The 22220-nt window shown below is 39.3% G+C and overlaps 1 protein-coding gene across 2 annotated transcripts in view; it reads left to right on the top strand.

Annotated features, from left to right (window-relative positions):
- igsf21a (immunoglobin superfamily, member 21a) overlaps nucleotides 1-22220 on the top strand; it is a 695152-nt gene that overhangs the window by 385747 nt on the left and 287185 nt on the right. For both annotated transcript variants that reach the window (XM_061977635.2, XM_061977634.2), the window contains exon 3: nucleotides 20850-20971. In XM_061977635.2, coding sequence (XP_061833619.1) covers nucleotides 20850-20971 — 122 coding nt within the window. The remainder of the gene's footprint in view (nucleotides 1-20849; nucleotides 20972-22220) is intronic.

Consider the following 22220-nt stretch of genomic DNA (forward strand, 5'->3'; position numbering starts at 1 on the left):
AGTCCATAGTGGATCTAACATAATAGTGAGAGTCCAGTCCATAGTGGATCTAACATAATAGTGAGAGTCCAGTCCATAGTGGATCTAACATAATAGTGTGAGAGTCCAGTCCATAGTGGATCTAACATAATAGTGATAGTCTAGTCCATAGTGGATCAAACATAATAGTGTGAGAGTCCAGTCCATAGTGGATCTAACATAATAGTGAGAGTCCAGTCCATAGTGGATCTAACATAATATTGTGAGAGTCCAGTCCATAGTGGATCTAACATAATAGTGTGAGAGTCCAGTCCATAGTGGATCTAACATAATAGTGAGAGTCCAGTCCATAGTGGATCTAACATAATATTGTGAGAGCCCAGTCCATAGTGGATCTAACATAATAGTGTGAGAGTCCAGTCCATAGTGGATCTAACATAATAGTGTGAGAGTCCAGTCCATAGTGGATCTAACATAATAGTGAGAGTCCAGTCCATAGTGGATCTAACATAATAGTGTGAGAGTCCAGTCCATAGTGGATCTAACATAATAGTGTGAGAGTCCAATCCATAGTGGATCTAACATAATAGTGAGTGTCCTGTCCATAGTGGATCTAACATAATAGTGTGAAAGTCCAGTCCATAGTGGATCTAACATAATAGTGTGAGAGTCCAGTCCATAGTGGATCTAACATAATAGTGTGAGAGTCCAGTCCATAGTGGATCTAACATAATAGTGAGAGTCCAGTCCATAGTGGATCTAACATAACAGTGTGAGAGTCCAGTCCATAGTGGATCTAACATAATAGTGAGAGTCCAGTCCATAGTGGATCTAACATACCGTAATAGTGTGAGAGTCCAGTCCAGAGTGGATCTAACATAATAGTGTGAGAGTCCAGTCCATAGTGGATCTAACATAATAGTGAGAGTCCAGTCCATAGTGGATCTAACATAATAGTGAGAGTCCAGTCCATAGTGGATCTAACATAATAGTGTGAGAGTCCAGTCCATAGTGGATCTAACATAATATTGTGAGAGTCCAGTCCATAGTGGATCTAACATAATAGTGAGAGTCCAGTCCATAGTGGATCCAACATAATAGTGAGAGTCCAGTCCATAGTGGATCTAACATAATAGTGTGAGAGTCCAGTCCATAGTGGATCTAACATAATAGTGTGAGAGTCCAGTCCATAGTGGATCTAACATAATAGTGAGAGTCCAGTCCATAGTGGATCTAACATAATAGTGTGAGAGTCCAGTCCAAAGTGGATCTAACATAATAGTGTGAGTCCAGTCCATAGTGGATCTAACATAATAGTGAGAGTCCAGTCCATAGTGGATCTAACATAATAGTGTGAGAGTCCAGTCCAAAGTGGATCTAACATAATAGTGTGAGAGTCCAGTCCATAGTGGATCTAACATAATAGTGAGAGTCCAGTCCATAGTGGATCTAACATAATAGTGAGAGTCCAGTCCATAGTGGATCTAACATAATAGTGTGAGAGTCCAGTCCATAGTGGATCTAACATAATATTGTGAGAGTCCAGTCCATAGTGGATCTAACATAATAGTGAGAGTCCAGTCCATAGTGGATCTAACATAATAATGTGAGAGTCCAGTCGATAGTGGATCCAACATAATAGTGAGAGTCCAGTCCATAGTGGATCTAACATAATAGTGAGAGTCCAGTCCATAGTGGATCTAACATAATAGTGAGAGTCCAGTCCATAGTGGATCTAACATAATAGTGAGAGTCCAGTCCATAGTGGATCTAACATAATAGTGAGAGTCCAGTCCATAGTGGATCTAACATAATAGTGAGAGTCCAGTCCATAGTGGATCTAACATAATAGTGAGAGTCCAGTCCATAATGGATCTAACATAATAGTGTGAGAGTCCAGTCCATAGTGGATCTAACATAATAGTGAGAGAGTCTAGTCCATAGTGGATCTAACATAATAGTGAGAGTCCTGTCCATAGTGGATCTAACATAATAGTGATAGTCTAGTCCATAGTGGATCTAACATAATAGTGAGAGTCCAGTCCATAGTGGATCTAACATAATAGTGTGAGAGTCCAGTCCATAGTGGATCTAACATAATAGAGTGAGAGTCCAGTCCATAATGGATCTAACATAATAGGGAGAGTCCAGTCCATAGTGGATCTAACATAATAGTGTGAGAGTCCAGTCCATAGTGGATCTAACATAATATTGAGAGTCCAGTCCATAGTGGATCTAACATAATAGAGTGAGAGACCAGTCCATAGTGGATCTAACATAATAGTGAGAGTCCAGTCCATAGTGGATCTAACGTAATAGTGTGAGAGTCCAGTCCATAGTGGGGCCAGCAGAAGATCATCTTGAGTGGAGACGGGTCAGCAGCACAGAGATGTCCCCAACCGATGCACAGACGAGTGGTCCACCCCGGGTCCCGACTTTGGACAGCCAGCACTTCATCCGTGGCCACCGGACCTGTGCCTCCACGAAGGAGAGGGGGCCAGAGCAGAAGAGAAACAGCAGATCAACTGGTCTAAAAAGGGGGTATATTTAAAGGCTATAGTATAAAAATGAGTTTTAAGATGGGATTTAAATGCTTCTACTGAGGTAGCATCTCTAACTGTTACTGCTAGAACATTCCATAGTACTGGAGCCCCAATAGAAAACGCTCTATAGCCCGCAGATTTTTTTTGGGCTCTGGGAATCACTAATAAGCCGGAGTTCTTTGAAGGCAGATTTCTTGCCGGGACATATGGTACAATACAATCAGCAAGATAGGACGGAGCTAGACCGTGTAGTATTTTATACGCAAGTAGTAAAACCTTAAAGTCACATCTTAAGTGCACAGGAAGCCAGTGCAGGTGAGCCAGTATAGGTATATATATAGGTATATATGTATATAAAGGTATATACAGTACAGGCATATACTGTATGTATATAAAGGTATATACAGTATAGGCGTATAATGATCAGCAGCCACATTTTGTACCAACTGTAATCTTTTAATGCTAGACATAGGGCAGGGGTCGGCAACCTTTACCACTCAAAGAGCCATTTTGACCCGTTTCAACAAATTAAAGAAAACAATGGGAGCCACAAAACCCTTTTGAAATTTAAAATTAAATAACACTACATACAAAGTTTTTTTTTGCTTTGTGCTATGTATAAACCAGGGGTCTCAGACACGCGGCCCGCACTTTAATATGAAAATGTAATGTTAGTGCGGCCCGCAAGTTTTATATGAAGGGCACTTGACAGCGTCACACTTGCCAACCCTCCCGATTTTTCCGGTAGACTCCCGAATTTCAGGGAAACTATTCTCTCGAATGTATGCTGATTTTCACCCAAACAACAATAATAAGGGTGTGCCGTGATGTCACTACCTTTAGCGCCCTCTACGGCTTGAACAAACAGCTTGCCAGCCCAGTTACATGTTATATGAGGCTTCTGCAGACACACATAAGTGAATGCCCCGCATACTTGGTTAACAGCCATACAGATCACACTAAGAGTGGCGATATAAACAACTTTAACACTCTTACTAATATGCGCCACACTGTGAACCCACACCAAACAAGAATGACAAACACATTTCGGGAGAACATCCGCACCGTAACACAACAGAACAAATACCCAAAATCCCATGCATCCCTAACTCTTCCGGGCTACTTTATACACCCCCGCTACCACCAAAGCCCGCCACCCCAACCCTGCCCCCCCACACATCAACAACACCGCCCCACCCCCCGTGCGTAGATTGAGGTGGACGGGGTTTGGTGGTAGCAGGGTGTGTAATGTAGCCCGGAAGAGTTAGGGATGCATGGGATTCTGGGTATTTGTTCTGTTGTGTTTATGTTGTGTTACGGTGTGGATGTTCTCCCGAAATGTGTTTGTCATTCTTGTTTGGTGTGGGTTCACAAAGTGGCGTATATTAGTAAGAGTGTTACAGTTGTTTATACGGCCACCGTCAGTGTGATCTGTATGGCTGTTGAACAAGTATGCCTCGCTGTCACTTAGTGTGTGAGCAGACAAAATGTGACTGGGTCGGCACGCTGTTTCTTAGGTGAAAAAGCGGACGCGACGACAGGTTGTAGAGGACGCAAAATGCAGTGCCATCACGGCACGCCCTCAATTTTGTTGTCCGGGTGAAAATCGGACAATGTTTGCCCTGGGAGAGGCAGTGAAATCCGGAAGTCTCCCGGAAAAATCGGGAGGGTTGGCAAGAATGCAGCTGAGCCGCATCAGAGTGGTCAAAGAGCCGCATGCGGCTCCGGAGCCGCGGGTTGCCGACCCCTGACATAGGGAGACATGAAAATTTTACGTTACAGTAATGGAGACGAGACGTAACGAACGCATTAATATTGATCTCAGCGTCGCTAGTGGATAAAATAGAACACATTTTAGCGATATTACGGAGATGAAAGAAGTCTGTTTTAGTAACACTCTTCATGTGTGACTCAAACAAGAGAGTTGGGTCGAAGATAATACCCAGATTCTTTACCGAGTCGGCACTTAGTCTGCATTTAGCGGTCAGTTCTATTTCTAACACCGGCAAATGTCACTCGCTGCTAGTTTGCATTGGTGCCTTTTGAAAGCCCGCTCACAGGAATGTATGGGTTATACTTGTATAGCGCTTTTCTATTCAAGGTACTCAAAGCGCTTTGACACTATATCCACATTCACCCATTCACACACACATTCACACACTGATGGCGGGAGCTGCCATGCAAGGCGCTAACCACAACCTTGCTCAAGGACACAACGGACGTGACGAGGTCGAGAGTAGGTGGGGATCGAACCAGGAACCCTCAGGTTGCTGGCACGGCCACTCTCCCAACTGCAACTGTTGGAGAAACGGCTGTGGAACTGGGAGTGTGCCAACACCATTACTTCCGAGGAAAAATACAAATGTTGGAGATAGGCACAGGTGCACGACTTATTTTGTGATAATGAGGACTAATCACACAACAAGGCCATAAACTACCTCGGAATTACTCCTCATCCGACCGAGGATATGTTGGTCATTATTTATCGACAGCAAAAATGCCTTTGTTTGCAGTAATTTCCCTGAAATTACCCGAATGACGTTATGGCAAATTGCTTTCTCCAATCTTAGCTCAAACAGTCTGTGCATCTATCCAGGCGTCAAAGGTTTGCCTTGCCAAAGCATTAAAGACTGTGTCGGTAATGTTTCCGGTGCAATTTTACTTTGAGTAAAACCGTTCGTCCATCTGTTCAGGCTTGTAGTGCAGTAAAACCTAAAAAACCATTAAGCAGTGCTATTCAACTGGCAGACCGTGGGCCAAATCCTGCTCATTCATAACTAACATATTTTCCAGACTATAAGGCGCACTTAAAATCCTTTTGTTTCTCTCGAAACTCCACAGTGCGCCTTATAACCCGGTGCGCCTAATGTACGGAATAATTCTGGTTGTGCTTACCGACCTCAAAGCAATTTTATTTGGTACATGGTGTAATGATAAGTGTGACCAGTAGATGGCAGGCAAACATAAGATGTATGTGTTGACTGCAATATGACTCAAGTAAACTACACCAACATGGTATATGTTCCATTGCAAATATAGAACATTACTGTGCTCAAAAATCTATTTAAAATGTTTTAGTAGGACTTTGGTAAGCTATGAAGCCACACCGCTTGATGTGCTTAAACATAGGAATATTATTATGGTGTGTGTATAAGGTAAGACATTTTATCTGGTGTTTTGTTTCACAATTATGCAAAAGCTACTTTTCTTACCTTTTGGTTCCTGCTGATCTGTATTTGGGATCTGCATAAATTCTGAAAAATTGCGCACGTCCGCCTTACCGTAGTCGGTAAGCGTCTTCTTTGTCTCTATCTTCTTGTTATGTGACATTCATCCTCCACTGTTGCCATTTGTAATATAAAGTAGTGTAAAGTTCTTACTTATATCTGTCAGTAAACTCACCATGAAAACACTAAAACATACCGGTGTAGTGATTTTTTATTATTCACCCAAGGTTCTTTAGTTATTAGAGAGTTCCAGTGGGACGGTTTTTCACGGGACACATTTCAGGCGTTGTTGTTGTACTAGTGCATACTTGCCAACCCTCCCGAATTTTCCGGGAGACTCCTGAAATTCAGCGCCTCTCCCGAAAACCTCCCGGGACAAATATTCTCCCGAAAATCTCCCGATTTTCAGCCGGAGCTGGAGGCCACGCCCCCTCCAGCTCCATGCGGACCTGAGTGAGGACAGCCTTTTCTTTATGACAACAGGGGTGACAAGAACTAAATCATCCAGACTAGAGATAAATTGTATTATTATGTTTATCTTACCTAATAATAAATATATTCATTAATAAAAAAAAAAAATAAAAAAAATGTTTTACTATATTTTGCTAAAAACATCAAAATTAATTGTATTTTTATTTGTATTTTTTCTGACTCCTTATTACATCCAACCATAGAATTATACATTAAAATAAACATATTTGAAATCATTAATTTTAAATGATCATAATAATTCATTTAAAATGACCATATTTAATTATTAAAATTGCTTGTTTATCAACAACTCTAGCATTTTATTCATTACATTTTGAAGCTCTCAGAAGCCAAGTTATGTTACATTCCTTAAGATTTATGCAAGTTTGAAGTATCAATTATCTAAACACAGTTTTGTTTGCATACTTTCAGGATGTATATATATATATATATATATATATATATATATATATATATATATATGTATATGTATATATATATATGTATGTATATATATGTATGACTTGGTGAATTCTAGCTGTAAATATACTCCTCCCCTCTTAACCACGCCCCCGCCCTCAACCACGCCTCCGCCCCGACCACGCCCCCCACCCCCCACCTCCCGAAATCGGAGGTCTCAAGGTTGGCAAGTATGCACTAGTGAGCCACGGATGAGGAGATGCTGCTCCGTTATTGATTGAAGTAAAGTCTGAATGTGATTAAAACAGTTAGCGCCATCTTTTGACACTTCTTCCACTCCCGTCCTTGCACGCTACACCGCTACAACAAAGATGACGGGGAGAAGACGCTGTCTAAGTGGAGGCACGTAAATAAGAGCGCTCACAAAACGGCACATCCTGAAGAGACTGTCAGAAAGTGACTTGAAGAAGATGTGTAAAACATCATCTATGCAACATTTTGAGCAAATAACCACCATTACATGTTATGTAGAGCAGTGTTTTTCAACCTTTTTTGAGCCAAGGCACATTTTTTGCGTTGAAAAAATGCGGAGGCACACCACCAGGAGAAATCACTAAAAAAACGAAACTCAGCTGATAGTAAAAAGTCATCGCAATTTTTGGATATGACTTTAAAGCATAACCAACCAAGCATCACTATAGCTCTTGTCTCAAAGTAGATGTACTGTCATTACCTGTCACATCACACCCTGACTTATTTTGTATTTTTTGCTGTTTTCCTGTGTGTGGTGTTTTAGTTCTTGTCTTATGCTCCTATTTTCTTGGTATTTTCCTGTAGCAGTTTCATGTCTTCCTGGGAGCGATATTTCCCACATCTACTTTGTTTTAGCAATCAAGAATATTTCAGTTGTTTTTATCCTTCTTTGTGGAGACATTGTTGATTGTCATGTCATGTTGGGATGTACATTGTGGACGCCGTCTTTGCTCCACAGTAAGTCTTTGCTGTCGTCCAGCATTCTGTTTTTATTTACTTTGTAGCCAGTTAGGTTTTAGTTTGGTTCTGCATAGCCTTCCCTAAGCTTCAATGTATTTTCTTAGGGGCACTCACCTTTTGTTTATGTTTGGTTTGAGCATTAGATACGACGACAAACCCTTGTTGTCTCACACAACGTGTTTCCGACATCTACAAAGTAATTAATTACCGGCTCCCACTGATATGGAAGACTATTACACGGTTACTCTGCCGAGCTCTAGACAGCACCGACACACAACAACGCCACATAATTTGCAGATTATAATTAGTGGTTGGCAAAAAATATTTTTAACCCAAATATGTGAAATTACATAATCTCCCACGGCACATCAGACTGTATCTCACGGCACACTACTGTGCCGCGGCACAGTGGTTGAAAAACACTGATGTAATCCGGTGCGCCTTATATATGAAAAAAGATCAAAAATAGAGCATTCATCGGCAGTGCACATATAATCCGGTGGTTCGGAAAATGCAGTAGAGTTCCCTTTATTAATAACAAAGCTACTACTCACTGCATGCTTAGTGAGACACAACAACCACCATTGTCATGATCTGTGGTCTGGATCATGTTTTTTGTTATTTTCTGTTTGTTTAAAACTCCAATAGTTCCTGTTTTTGTGCACCCTTGTTTGTTTTAGTTTCCATGACGACTTATTAGTTTCACCTGCCTCTTGCGTTCGGGACACACTTGTTTCCAATCAGGGGACTATTATTTCAGCCTGTCGTTGCCAGTTAGTCAGTCTGGCGACATTGTTCTTTCCATGCTCTGTTCATGCTGGTATTCATGCAATTGTTTCATGCTCTTGTCTTGCTTCATGCCATGCCAAGTAAGTTTTGTTTATTCATGCCACAGTTAGCGTGGTTTTGTTTCGCCTGTCCATAGTTTACGCCATGTGTTAGTTTTTGTTTCATTCGCTAAGTTGTGCCTTCGCCTTGTTTGCCTTTTTTGTTGGTACCTGTTTGAGAGTGATTATTAAATATGTTCCTACCTTCTACCGTTGTACGGAAAAGCCTGTTTGCGTCCTGGGAGAAAAATCCTCGCAGTAAACTGCGAATACATCCCCGCCATGACAACCATATTGGGAACCCCATATTTCTGAGCCCGAACATAGCAACAAGCCTCAGAGCTTCTTTGTTCTGGCAGAAACCGAGTGCTGAACAGACGCAGCTCCAGTGAAACACTTAGCATCACAAAGCAGTATCACTAACTATTAAACAGGCAAACTGCACCTTCTTCTTTGGCCTGTTTTGCTTCACAAACGGAGACAACTTTATGGATGCGTTGATGTTGAAAGTGCTACCAAAACCTCCGCTGGTGGTTTTCCGTGTTTAAAAATACCCATAGTTGCCCACTTCCCGGTGACGGCCTTGAAGCTAATTTATATCCACGCTCCTGCTTTTAGACCTTTCAGCATCGTCGACTCGGCGCTCGGCACACAAAGCCCGAGGCGCTGAGCTATTTTCTTGAGGTAAGAGCTTCTCTGATGTAAATATGAAGTGCTGGCTGTCCAGAGTCGGGACCCGGGGTGGACCGCTTGCCTGTGCATCAGTTGGGGACATCTCTGCGCTGCTGACCCGTCTCCGCTCGGGATGGTTTCCTGCTGGCCCCACTATGGACTGGACTCTCACTGTTATGTTGGATCCACTATGGACTGGACTCTCAAACTATTATATTAGATCCACTATGGACTGGACTCTCACTATTATGTTAGATCCACTATGGACTGGACTCTCACTATTATGTTAGATCCACTATGGACCGGACTTTCACTATTATGTTAGATCCACTATGGACTGGACTCTCACTATTATGTTAGATCCACTATGGACTGGACTCTCACTATTATGTTAGATCCACTATGGACTGGACTCTCACACTATTATATTAGATCCACTATGGACTGGACTCTCACTATTATGTTTGATCCACTATGGACTGGATTCTCACTATTATGTTAGATCCACTATGGACTGGACTCTCACACTATTATATTAGATCCACTATGGACTGGACTCTCACTATTATGTTAGATCCACTATGGACTGGACTCTCACACTATTATGTTAGATCCACTATGGACTGGACTCTCACACTATTATGTTAGATCCACTATGGACTGGACTCTCACACTATTATGTTAGATCCACTATGGACTGGACTCTCACACTTTTATGTTAGATCCACTATGGACTGGACTCTCTCACTATTATGTTTGATCTACTATGGACTGGACTCTCACTATTATGTTAGATCCACTATGGACTGGACTCTTACTATTATGTTAGATCAACTATGGACTGGACTGTCACTATTATGTTAGATCCACTATGGACTGGACTCTCACACTATTATGTTAGGTCCACTATGGACTGGACTCTCACTATTATGTTAGATCCACTATGGACTGGACTCTCACTATTATGTTAGATCCACTATGGACTGGACTCTCGCTATTATGTTGGATCCACTATGGACTGGACTCTCGCTATTATGTTGGATCCACTTTGGACTGGACTCTCACACTATTATGTTAGATCCACTATGGACTGGACTCTCACTATTATGTTAGATCCACTATGGACTGGACTCTTACTATTATGTTAGATCCACTATGGACTGGACTCTCACTATTATATTAGATCCACTATGGACTGGACTCTTACTATTATGTTAGATCCACTATGGACTGGACTCTCACTATTATGTTAGATCCACTATGGACTGGACTCTCACACTATTATGTTAGGTCCACTTTGAACTGGACTCTCACTATTATGTTAGATCCACTATGGACTGGACTCTCACTATTATGTTGGATCCACTATGGACTGGACTCTCACAATATTATGTTAGATCCACTATGGACGGGACTCTCACTATTATGTTAGATCTACTATGGACTGGACTCTCACTATTATGTTAGATCCACTATGGACTGGACTCTCACTATTATGTTAGATCCACTATGGACTGGACTCTCTCACTATTATGTTAGATCCACTATGGACTGGACTCTCACACTATTATGTTAGATCCACTATGGACTGGACTCTCACACTTTTATGTTAGATCCACTATGGACTGGACTCTCACACTATTATGTTAGATCCACTATGGACTGGACTCTCACTATTATGTTAGATCCACTATGGACTGGACTCTCACTATTATGTTAGATCCACTATGGACATGACTCTCACTATTATGTTAGATCCACTATGGACTGGACTCTCACTATTATGTTAGATCCACTATGGACTGGACTCTCACTATTATGTTAGATCCACTATGGACTGGACTCTCACTATTATATTAGATCCACTATGGACTGGACTCTCACTATTATGTTGGATCCACTATGGACTGGACTCTCACTATTATGTTAGATCCACTATGGACTGGACTCTCACACTATTATGTTAGGTCCACTATGGACTGGACTCTCACTATTATGTTAGATCCACTATGGACTGGACTCTCACTATTATGTTGGATCCACTATGGACTGGACTCTCGCTATTATGTTGGATGCACTATGGACTGGACTCCCGCTATTATGTTGGATCCACTATGGACTGGACTCTCACACTATTATGTTAAATCCACTATGGACTGGACTCTCACTATTATGTTAGATCCACTATGGACTGGACTCTCACACTATTATATTAGATCCACTATGGACTGGACTCTCACTATTATGTTAGATCCACTATGGACTGGACTCTCATTATTATGTTGGATCCACTATGGACTGGACTCTCACAATATTATGTTAGATCCACTATGGACGGGACTCTCACTATTATGTTAGATCCACTATGGACTGGACTCTCACTATTATGTTAGATCCACTATGGACTAGACTCTCACTATTATGTTAGATCCACTATGGACTGGACTCTCACTTTTATGTTAGATCCACTATGGACTGGACTCTCACTATTATGTTAGATCGACTATGGACTGGACTCTCACACTATTATGTTAGATCCACTATGGACTGGACTCTCACTATTATGTTAGATCCACTATGGACTGAACTCTCACTATTATGTTAGATCCACTATGGACATGACTCTCACTATTATGTTAGATCCACTATGGACTGGACTCTCACTATTATGTTAGATCCACTATGGACTAGACTCTCACTATTATGTTAGATCCACTATGGACTGGACTCTTACTATTATGTTAGATCCACTATGGACTGGACTCTCACTATTATATTAGATCCACTATGGACTGGACTCTTACTATTATGTTAGATCCACTATGGACTGGACTCTCACTATTATGTTAGATCCACTATGGACTGGACTCTCACACTATTATGTTAGGTCCACTATGGACGGGACTCTCACTATTATGTTAGATCCACTATGGACTGGACTCTCACTATTATGTTAGATCCACTATGGACTGGACTCTCGCTATTATGTTGGATCCACTATGGACTGGACTCTCGCTATTATGTTGGATCCACTATGGACTGGACTCTCACACTATTATGTTAGATCCACTATGGACTGGACTCTCACTATTATGTTAGATCCACTATGGACTGGACTCTCACACTATTATATTAGATCCACTATGGACTGGACTCTCACTATTATGTTAGATCCACTATGGACTGGACTCTCACTATTATGTTGGATCCACTATGGACTGGACTCTCACAATATTATGTTAGATCCACTATGGACGGGACTCTCACTATTATGTTAGATCCACTATGGACTGGACTCTCACACTATTATGTTAGATCCACTATCGACTGGACTCTCACTATTATGTTAGATCCACTATGGACTGGACTCTCACTATTATGTTAGATCCACTATGGACTGGACTCTCACTATTATGTTAGATCCACTATGGACTGGACTCTCACACTATTATGTTAGATCCACTATGGACTGGACTCTCACACTATTATGTTAGATCCACTATGGACTGGACTCTCACACTATTATGTTAGATCCACTATGGACTGGACTCTCACACTTTTATGTTAGATCCACTATGGACTGGACTCTCTCACTATTATGTTAGATCTACTATGGACTGGACTCTCACTATTATGTTAGATCCACTATGGACTGGACTCTCACTATTATGTTAGATCCACTATGGACTGGACTCTCACTATTATGTTAGATCCACTATGGACTAGACTCTCACTATTATGTTAGATCCACTATGGACTGGACTCTCACACTATTATATTAGATCCATTATGGACTGGACTCTCACTATTATGTTAGATCCACTATGGACTGGACTCTCACTATTATGTTAGATCCACTATGGACTGGACTCTCACACTATTATGTTAGATCCACTATGGACTGGACTCTCACTATTATGTTAGATCCACTATGGACTGGACTCTCACTATTATGTTAGATCCACTATGGACATGACTCTCACTATTATGTTAGATCCACTATGGACTGGACTCTCACGATTATGTTAGATCCACTATGGACTGGACTCTTACTATTATGTTAGATCCACTATGGACTGGACTCTCACTATTATATTAGATCCACTATGGACTGGACTCTCACACTATTATGTTAGGTCCACTATGGACTGGACTCTCACTATTATGTTAGATCCACTATCGACTGGACTCTCACTATTATGTTAGATCCACTATGGACTGGACTCTCACTATTATGTTAGATCCACTATGGACTGGACTCTCACTATTATGTTAGATCCACTATGGACTGGACTCTCACACTATTATGTTAGATCCACTATGGACTGGACTCTCACACTATTATGTTAGATCCACTATGGACTGGACTCTCACACTATTATGTTAGATCCACTATGGACTGGACTCTCACACTTTTATGTTAGATCCACTATGGACTGGACTCTCTCACTATTATGTTAGATCTACTATGGACTGGACTCTCACTATTATGTTAGATCCACTATGGACTGGACTCTTACTATTATGTTAGATCCACTATGGACTGGACTCTCACTATTATGTTAGATCTACTATGGACTGGACTCTCACTATTATGTTAGATCCACTATGGACTGGACTCTCACTATTATGTTAGATCCACTATGGACTGGACTCTCACACTATTATGTTAGATCCACTATGGACTGGACTCTCACACTATTATGTTAGATCCACTATGGACTGGACTCTCACACTTTTATGTTAGATCCACTATGGACTGGACTCTCTCACTATTATGTTAGATCTACTATGGACTGGACTCTCACTATTATGTTAGATCCACTATGGACTGGACTCTCACACTATTATGTTAGATCCACTATGGACTGGACTCACACTATTATGTTAGATCCACTATGGACTGGACTCTCACTATTATGTTAGATCCACTATGGACTGGCCTCTCACACTATTATGTTAGATCCACTATGGACTGGACTCTCACTATTATGTTAGATCCACTATGGACTGGACTCTCACTATTATGTTAGATCCACTATAGACATGACTCTCACTATCATGTTAGATCCACTATGGACTGGACTCTCACTATTATGTTAGATCCACTATGGACTGGACTCTCACTATTATGTTAGATCCACTATGGACTGGACTCTCACTATTATGTTAGATCCACTATGGACTGGACTCTCACACTATTGTATTAGATCCACTATGGACTGGACTCTCACTATTATGTTGGATCCACTATGGACTGGACTCTCACTATTATGTTAGATCCACTATGGACTGGACTCTCACACTATTATGTTAGATCCACTATGGACTGGACTCTCACTATTATGTTAGATCCACTATGGACTGGACTCTCACTATTATGTTAGATCCACTATAGACATGACTCTCACTAGCATGTTAGATCCACTATGGACTGGACTCTCACTATTATGTTAGATCCACTATGGACTGGACTCTCACTATTATGTTAGATCCACTATGGACTGGACTCTTACTATTATGTTAGATCCACTATGGACTGGACTCTCACTATTATATTAGATCCACTATGGACTGGACTCTTACTATTATGTTAGATCCACTATGGACTGGACTCTCACTATTATGTTAGATCCACTATGGACTGGACTCTCACACTATTATGTTAGGTCCACTATGGACTGGACTCTCACTATTATGTTAGATCCACTATGGACTGGACTCTCACTATTATGTTGGATCCACTATGGACTGGACTCTCACAATATTATGTTAGATCCACTATGGACGGGACTCTCACTATTATGTTAGATCCACTATGGACTGGACTCTCACTATTATGTTAGATCCACTATGGACTGGACTCTCACTATTATGTTAGATCCACTATGGACTGGACTCTCACTATTATGTTAGATCCACTATGGACTGGACTCTCACTATTATGTTAGATCCACTATGGACTGGACTCTCACACTATTATGTTAGATCCACTATGGACTGGACTCTCACACTATTATGTTAGATCCACTATGGACTGGACTCTCACACTATTATGTTAGATCCACTATGGACTGGACTCTCACACTATTATGTTAGATCCACTATGGACTGGACTCTCACTATTATGTTAGATCCACTATGGACTGGACTCTCACTATTATGTTAGATCCACTATGGACATGACTCTCACTATTATGTTAGATCCACTATGGACTGGACTCTCACTATTATGTTAGATCCACTATGGACTGGACTCTCACTATTATGTTGGATCCACTATGGACTGGACTCTTACTATTATGTTAGATCCACTATGGACTGGACTCTCACTATTATATTAGATCCACTATGGACTGGACTCTTACTATTATGTTAGATCCACTATGGACTGGACTCTCACTATTATGTTAGATCCACTATGGACTGGACTCTCACACTATTATGTTAGGTCCACTATGGACTGGACTCTCACTATTATGTTAGATCCACTATGGACTGGACTCTCACTATTATGTTAGATCCACTATGGACTGGACTCTCGCTATTATGTTGGATCCACTATGGACTGGACTCTCGCTATTATGTTGGATCCACTATGGACTGGACTCTCACACTATTATGTTAGATCCACTGTGGACTGGGCTCTCACTATTATGTTAGATCCACTATGGACTGGACTCTCACTATTATGTTAGATCCACTATTGACTGGACTCTCACTATTATGTTAGATCCACTTTGGACTGGACTCTCACACTATTATATTAGATCCACTATGGACTGGACTCTCACACTATTATGTTAGATCCACTATGGACTGGACTCTCACACTTTTATGTTAGATCCACTATGGACTGGACTCTCTCACTATTATGTTAGATCTACTATGGACTGGACTCTCACTATTATGTTAGATCCACTATGGACTGGACTCTCACTATTATGTTAGATCCACTATGGACTGGACTCTCACTATTATGTTAGATCCACTATGGACTAGACTCTGACTATTATGTTAGATCCACTATGGACTAGACTCTCACTATTATGTTAGATCCACTATGGACTGGACTCTCACACTATTATATTAGATCCACTATGGACTGGACTCTCACTATTATGTTAGATCCACTATGGACTGGACTCTCACTATTATGTTAGATCCACTATGGACTGGACTCTCACACTATTATGTTAGATCCACTATGGACTGGACTCTCACTATTATGTTAGATCCACTATGGACTGGACTCTCACTATTATGTTAGATCCACTATGGACATGACTCTCACTATTATGTTAGATCCACCATGGACTGGACTCTCACTATTATGTTAGATCCACTATGGACTGGACTCTCACTATTATGTTAGATCCACTATGGACTGGACTCTCACTATTATATTAGATCCACTATGGACTGGACTCTCACTATTATGTTGGATCCACTATGGACTGGACTCTCACTATTATGTTAGATCCACTATGGACTGGACTCTCACACTATTATGTTAGATCCACTATGGACTGGACTCTCACTATTATGTTAGATCCACTATGGACTGGACTCTCACTATTATGTTAGATCCACTATGGACATGACTCTCACTATTATGTTAGATCCACTATGGACTGGACTCTTACTATTATGTAAGATCCACTATGGACTGGACTCTCACTATTATATTAGATCCACTATGGATTGGACTCTTACTATTATGTTAGATCCACTATGGACTGGCCTCTCACTATTATGTTGGATCCACTATGGACTGGACTCTCACTATTATGTTAGATCCACTATGGACTGGACTCTCACAATATTATGTCAGACCCACTCGACATCCATTGCATTCGGTCTCCCCTAAAGGGGGGGGGTTACCCACATATGCGGTCCTCTCCAAGGTTTTTTATAGTCATTCACATCGACGTCCCACTGGGTTGTGAGTTTTTCTTTGGCCTTATGTGGGCTCTGGACCGAGGATGTGGTTGTGGCTTGTGCAGCCCTTTGAGACACTTGTGATTTCGGGCTATATAAATAAACTTTGATTGATTGACATTGAACTAGTTTGTCTTTGTGTTCACGTGTCAGCGTGTGCACTATGGAGGCTCATCAAGGAATGCCTCCACCTTGTTTACCCAGTGAAAGGATTGATGTGGATGATACCTTCTTAACTGGAAGAGCCTAAGATGGCTTCAAGGCCCAGCAACAATTTCCCTCTTCAAAGCTGCATTAGTGGCTCCATTAAAATCCTGTCACCCTGTTTTTCTTTTTTCCCCCTTGTTGGCTGCTTGAGGCTTGGGAGAAGAGAAGAAATGACTGTCATTCACATGCTAAGTGACTTTAGCAGTCCTGGGAATATGAGAGCGGAGGAAAGGACTTCTCCATCATCCGTCCTGCCTTGAGGGTGTTCAATACACTCTTAGCTCCGCGGTATCTCGCCACAAGCCATTACCGCCGCACAACGCCACATCCTTGTCATCACCCTGGTACGACCGCGCACGCCTTGAGAGACTGCACCGTAGGGTTGTACGGTATACCGCTACTAATGAATCAAAAACAATACTACGCTCTGTTTGAAATGTACCGCATCATTTTTATTTATTTTTTGTAACGCGCCGTCACGTCGTGACCATTGCTGCTTTTTACGAGTAGAGGAGCATGTTCGGCAGCGCGCACACACAGAGTACTTACAAGCAGACACAGTGTGTAGACAGAAAAGGGAGAATGGACGCATTTTGGTGTAAAAAGTAAAGATAAAGGTGAAGTTATAACACTGAAACATCCTCAGGAAGAGGTGCTTTAAGACATGGCTAGCTAGCCATCCGCAGTCAGCAGTGTGTTCTATTTCTAAATCACTAATCCTGGCCTCCATGGCGACAAATTAAGTTTCTTACAAGTTGCATTATCACTGGAGGACAAGGAAGAGCTAAACATGCTTCACTACACACCGTAGGAGGATACAATAGCTTACCGGCATCACCGCTAACAGGTTAGCGCTCCTGATTGTAAGCAAATGACATCCACTGTAATGATACCAAGTACAAGAGTGTATTTAGTCGATACTACTATGATTACATCAATAATTTTTCCTTTTTAAAAAAAAAAATCATGTTATGTTTACAAAGTCAGTAAATACGTCCCTGGACACATGAGGACTTTGAATATGAACAATGTATGATCCTGTAACTACTTGGTATCACATCCATACCTAAATGTGTGGTATCATCCAAAACTAGTGTAAAGTATCAAAGAAGAGAAGAATAAGTGATTATTACATTTTAACAGAAGTGTAGATAGAACATGTTAAAACAGAAAACAGCGTGACACCTACCCTTTACATCAGTATTTTTGAACCATATTATAATTGGTTTATTAGGTATTAGATTTTATTGTATGATCCTGTAACTACTTGGTATCACATCCATACCTAAATGTGTGGTATCATCCAAAACTAATGTCAAGTATCAAAGAAGAGAAGAATAAGTGATTATTACATTTTTAACAGAAGTGTAGATAGAACATGTTAAAACAGAAAAAAGTGCGACACCTACCCTTTACATCAGTATTTCTTCATCAGTATTAGGTATTTTATTTTATTGTATGATCCTGTAACTACTTGGTATCACATCCATACCTAAATGTGTGGTATCATCCAAAACTAGTGTAAAGTATCAAAGAAGAGAAGAATAAGTGATTATTACATTTTATCAGAAGTGTAGATAGAACATGTTAAAACAGAAAACAGCGCGACACCTACCCTTTACATCAGTATTTCTGAACCATATTATTATTGGTTTATTAGGTATTAGATTTTATTGTATGATCCTGTAACTACTTGGTATCACATCCATACCTAAATGTGTGGTATCATCCAAAACTAATGTCAAGTATCAAAGAAGAGAAGAATAAGTGATTATTACATTTTTAACAGAAGTGTAGATAGAACATGTTAAAACAGAAAAAAGTGCGACACCTACCCTTTACATCAGTATTTCTTCATCAGTATTAGGTATTTTATTTTATTGTATGATCCTGTAACTACTTGGTATCACATCCATACCTAAATGTGTGGTATCATCCAAAACTAGTGTAAAGTATCAAAGAAGAGAAGAATAAGTGATTATTACATTTTATCAGAAGTGTAGATAGAACATGTTAAAACAGAAAACAGCGCGACACCTACCCTTTACATCAGTATTTCTGAACCATATTATTATTGGTTTATTAGGTATTAGATTTTATTGTATGATCCTGTAACTACTTGGTATCACATCCCTACCTAAATGTGTGGAATCATCCAAAACTAATAAAGTATCAAAGAAGAGAAGAATAAGTGATTATTACATTTTAACAGAAGTGTAGATAGAACATGTTAAAAGAGAAAATAAGCAGATATTAAACAGTAAATGAACAAGTAGATTAATAATCAATTTTTAGAGTTTGTCCCTCATAATGTGTAGAAAATAATAGGTGTATAAATGACACAGTATGTTACTGCATACGACTAATTCGGAGTCTTTGTTTGTTTACTTACTACTAAAAGACAAGTTGTCTAGTATGTTCAACATTTTATTTCAGGACTAAATGACAATAATAAACAAATGTTTCATCTACACTAACATTTTTTGTTAAAATAAAGCCAACAATGCAATTTTTGGTGGTCCCCTTTATTTAATAAAGTATCGAAAAGTATCAAAAAGTATCGAAATACATTTTGGTACAGGTACCAAAATTTTAGTATCCGGACAACACTGTGCTTTACCAATCAAATGTGTGCTTATTCTACCATAATTTATTAAGAATCTTAATTTATAAATATTAATCATGAAATACTGTTAGTACTGTATATTAAAAAAATACTAATAAAAATATATATATGACTAATTAGGAGTCTTTGTTTGTTTACTTACTACTAAAAGACAAGTTGTCTAGTATGTTCAACATTTTATTTCAGGACTAAATGACAATAATAAACATATGTTTCATCTACACTAACATTTTTTGTTAAAATAAAGCCAACAATGCAATTTTTGGTGGTCCCCTTTATTTAATAAAGTATCGAAAAGTATCAAAAAGTATCGAAATACATTTTGGTACAGGTACCAAAATATTAGTATTCGGACAACACTATGCTTTACCAATCAAATGTGTGCTTATTCTACCATAATTTATAAAGAATCTTAATTTATAAATATTAATCACGAAATGCTGTTAGTACTGTATATTAAAAAAATACTAATAAAAATATATATATGACTAATTAAGAGTCTTTGTTTGTTTACTTACTACTAAAAGACAAGTTGTCGAGTATGTTCAACATTTTATTTAAGGACTAAATGACAATAATAAACACATGTTTCATGTACACTAAGATATTTTGTTCAAATAAAACCAACAATGCCATTTTTTTGTGGGCCCTTTTATTTAAAAAAGTATGGAAAGTGTCCAAATACATTTTGGTAATGGTACCAGTACCGAAATATGGGTATAGGGACAAGCCGAGCGTAGCGCAGGTGCTATCCAGTCAGCAGGTGTTCAGTGACTACCTCCAAGCTCATCATTGCAGCACATGAATCAATGAGGCAATTCCACATATCTCCTGCCCTGCAGGCACCGTGGACAACAGGTCATGCGCAGGCGAAGCTCAAGGTGCAAAAAGGTCGGTGCTGTCCCATCCGTCAGCAGATGGATCATCTCTCTTTGCTCCACAGGTCACAGACGGAGGCACCATCAAGCAGAAAATCTTCACCTACGATGCCATGTTCAATACCAACTACTCCCACATGGAGGACTACCGCAGGCGTGAGGACCTTGTCTACCAGTCCACTGTCCGGTGAGCCTCCTCATCAATTACCTTTCTTCCTCCACAAATGAAGTGTTTTCCACCGCCGGGTTTCCTACGTCAAGCAAGTGATGAACATTTGATGATTTCTATTGATTAAATATGAAAGTGATGAAATATGAACCATGACGTCAAAAACATGGAAAACATTGTGGAAGGTCTCACCTTTGAGATTTCACCTTCATAACAATATGTAATATGTACAATATACACACTGCAACTATATATATAATGTAGTAACAGACCCCTTCATAACAATATGTACTATGTACAATATATATATAATGTAGTAACAGATACCTTCATAACAATATGTAATATATACAATATACACACTGCAAGTATATATATAATGTAGTAACAGACACCTTCATAACAATATGTAATATGTACAATATACACACTGCAACTACATATATAATGTAGTAACAGACACCTTCATAACAATATGTAATATGTACAATATACACACTGCAAGTATATATAATGTAGTAACAGACACCTTCATAACAATATGTACTATGTACAATATCTATATAATGTAGTAACAGATACCTTCATAACAATATGTAGTATGTACAATATACACACTGCAAGTATATATATAATGTAGTAACAGACAACTTCATAACAATATGTAATATGTACAATATACACACTGCAAGTATATATATCATGTAGTAACAGACACCTTCATAACAATATGTAATATGTACAATATACACACTGCAAGTATATATATAATTTAGTAACAGACACCTTCATAACAATATGTAATATGTACAATATACACACTGCAAGTATATATATAATGTAGTAACAGACACCTTCATAACAATATGTAATATGTACAATATACACACTGCAAGTATATTTATAATGTAGTAACAGACACCTTCAAAATAATATGTAATATGTACAATATACACACTGCAAGTATATATATAATGTAGTAACAGACACCTTCATAACAATATGTAATATGTACAATATACACACTGCAAGTGTATATATATAATGTAGTAACAGACACCTTCATAAAAATATGTAATATGTACAATATACACACTGCAAGTATATATATATATATATATATATATATATATATATATATATATATATATATATATATATATATATATATATACATACATATATATATATATATATATATATATATGTATATATATATATATATATATATATATATATATATATATATATATATATATATATAATG

This window comes from Nerophis lumbriciformis, linkage group LG18 (genome assembly GCF_033978685.3).
Source record: "Nerophis lumbriciformis linkage group LG18, RoL_Nlum_v2.1, whole genome shotgun sequence".
In the NCBI taxonomy this organism is placed as follows: domain Eukaryota; kingdom Metazoa; phylum Chordata; class Actinopteri; order Syngnathiformes; family Syngnathidae; genus Nerophis; species Nerophis lumbriciformis.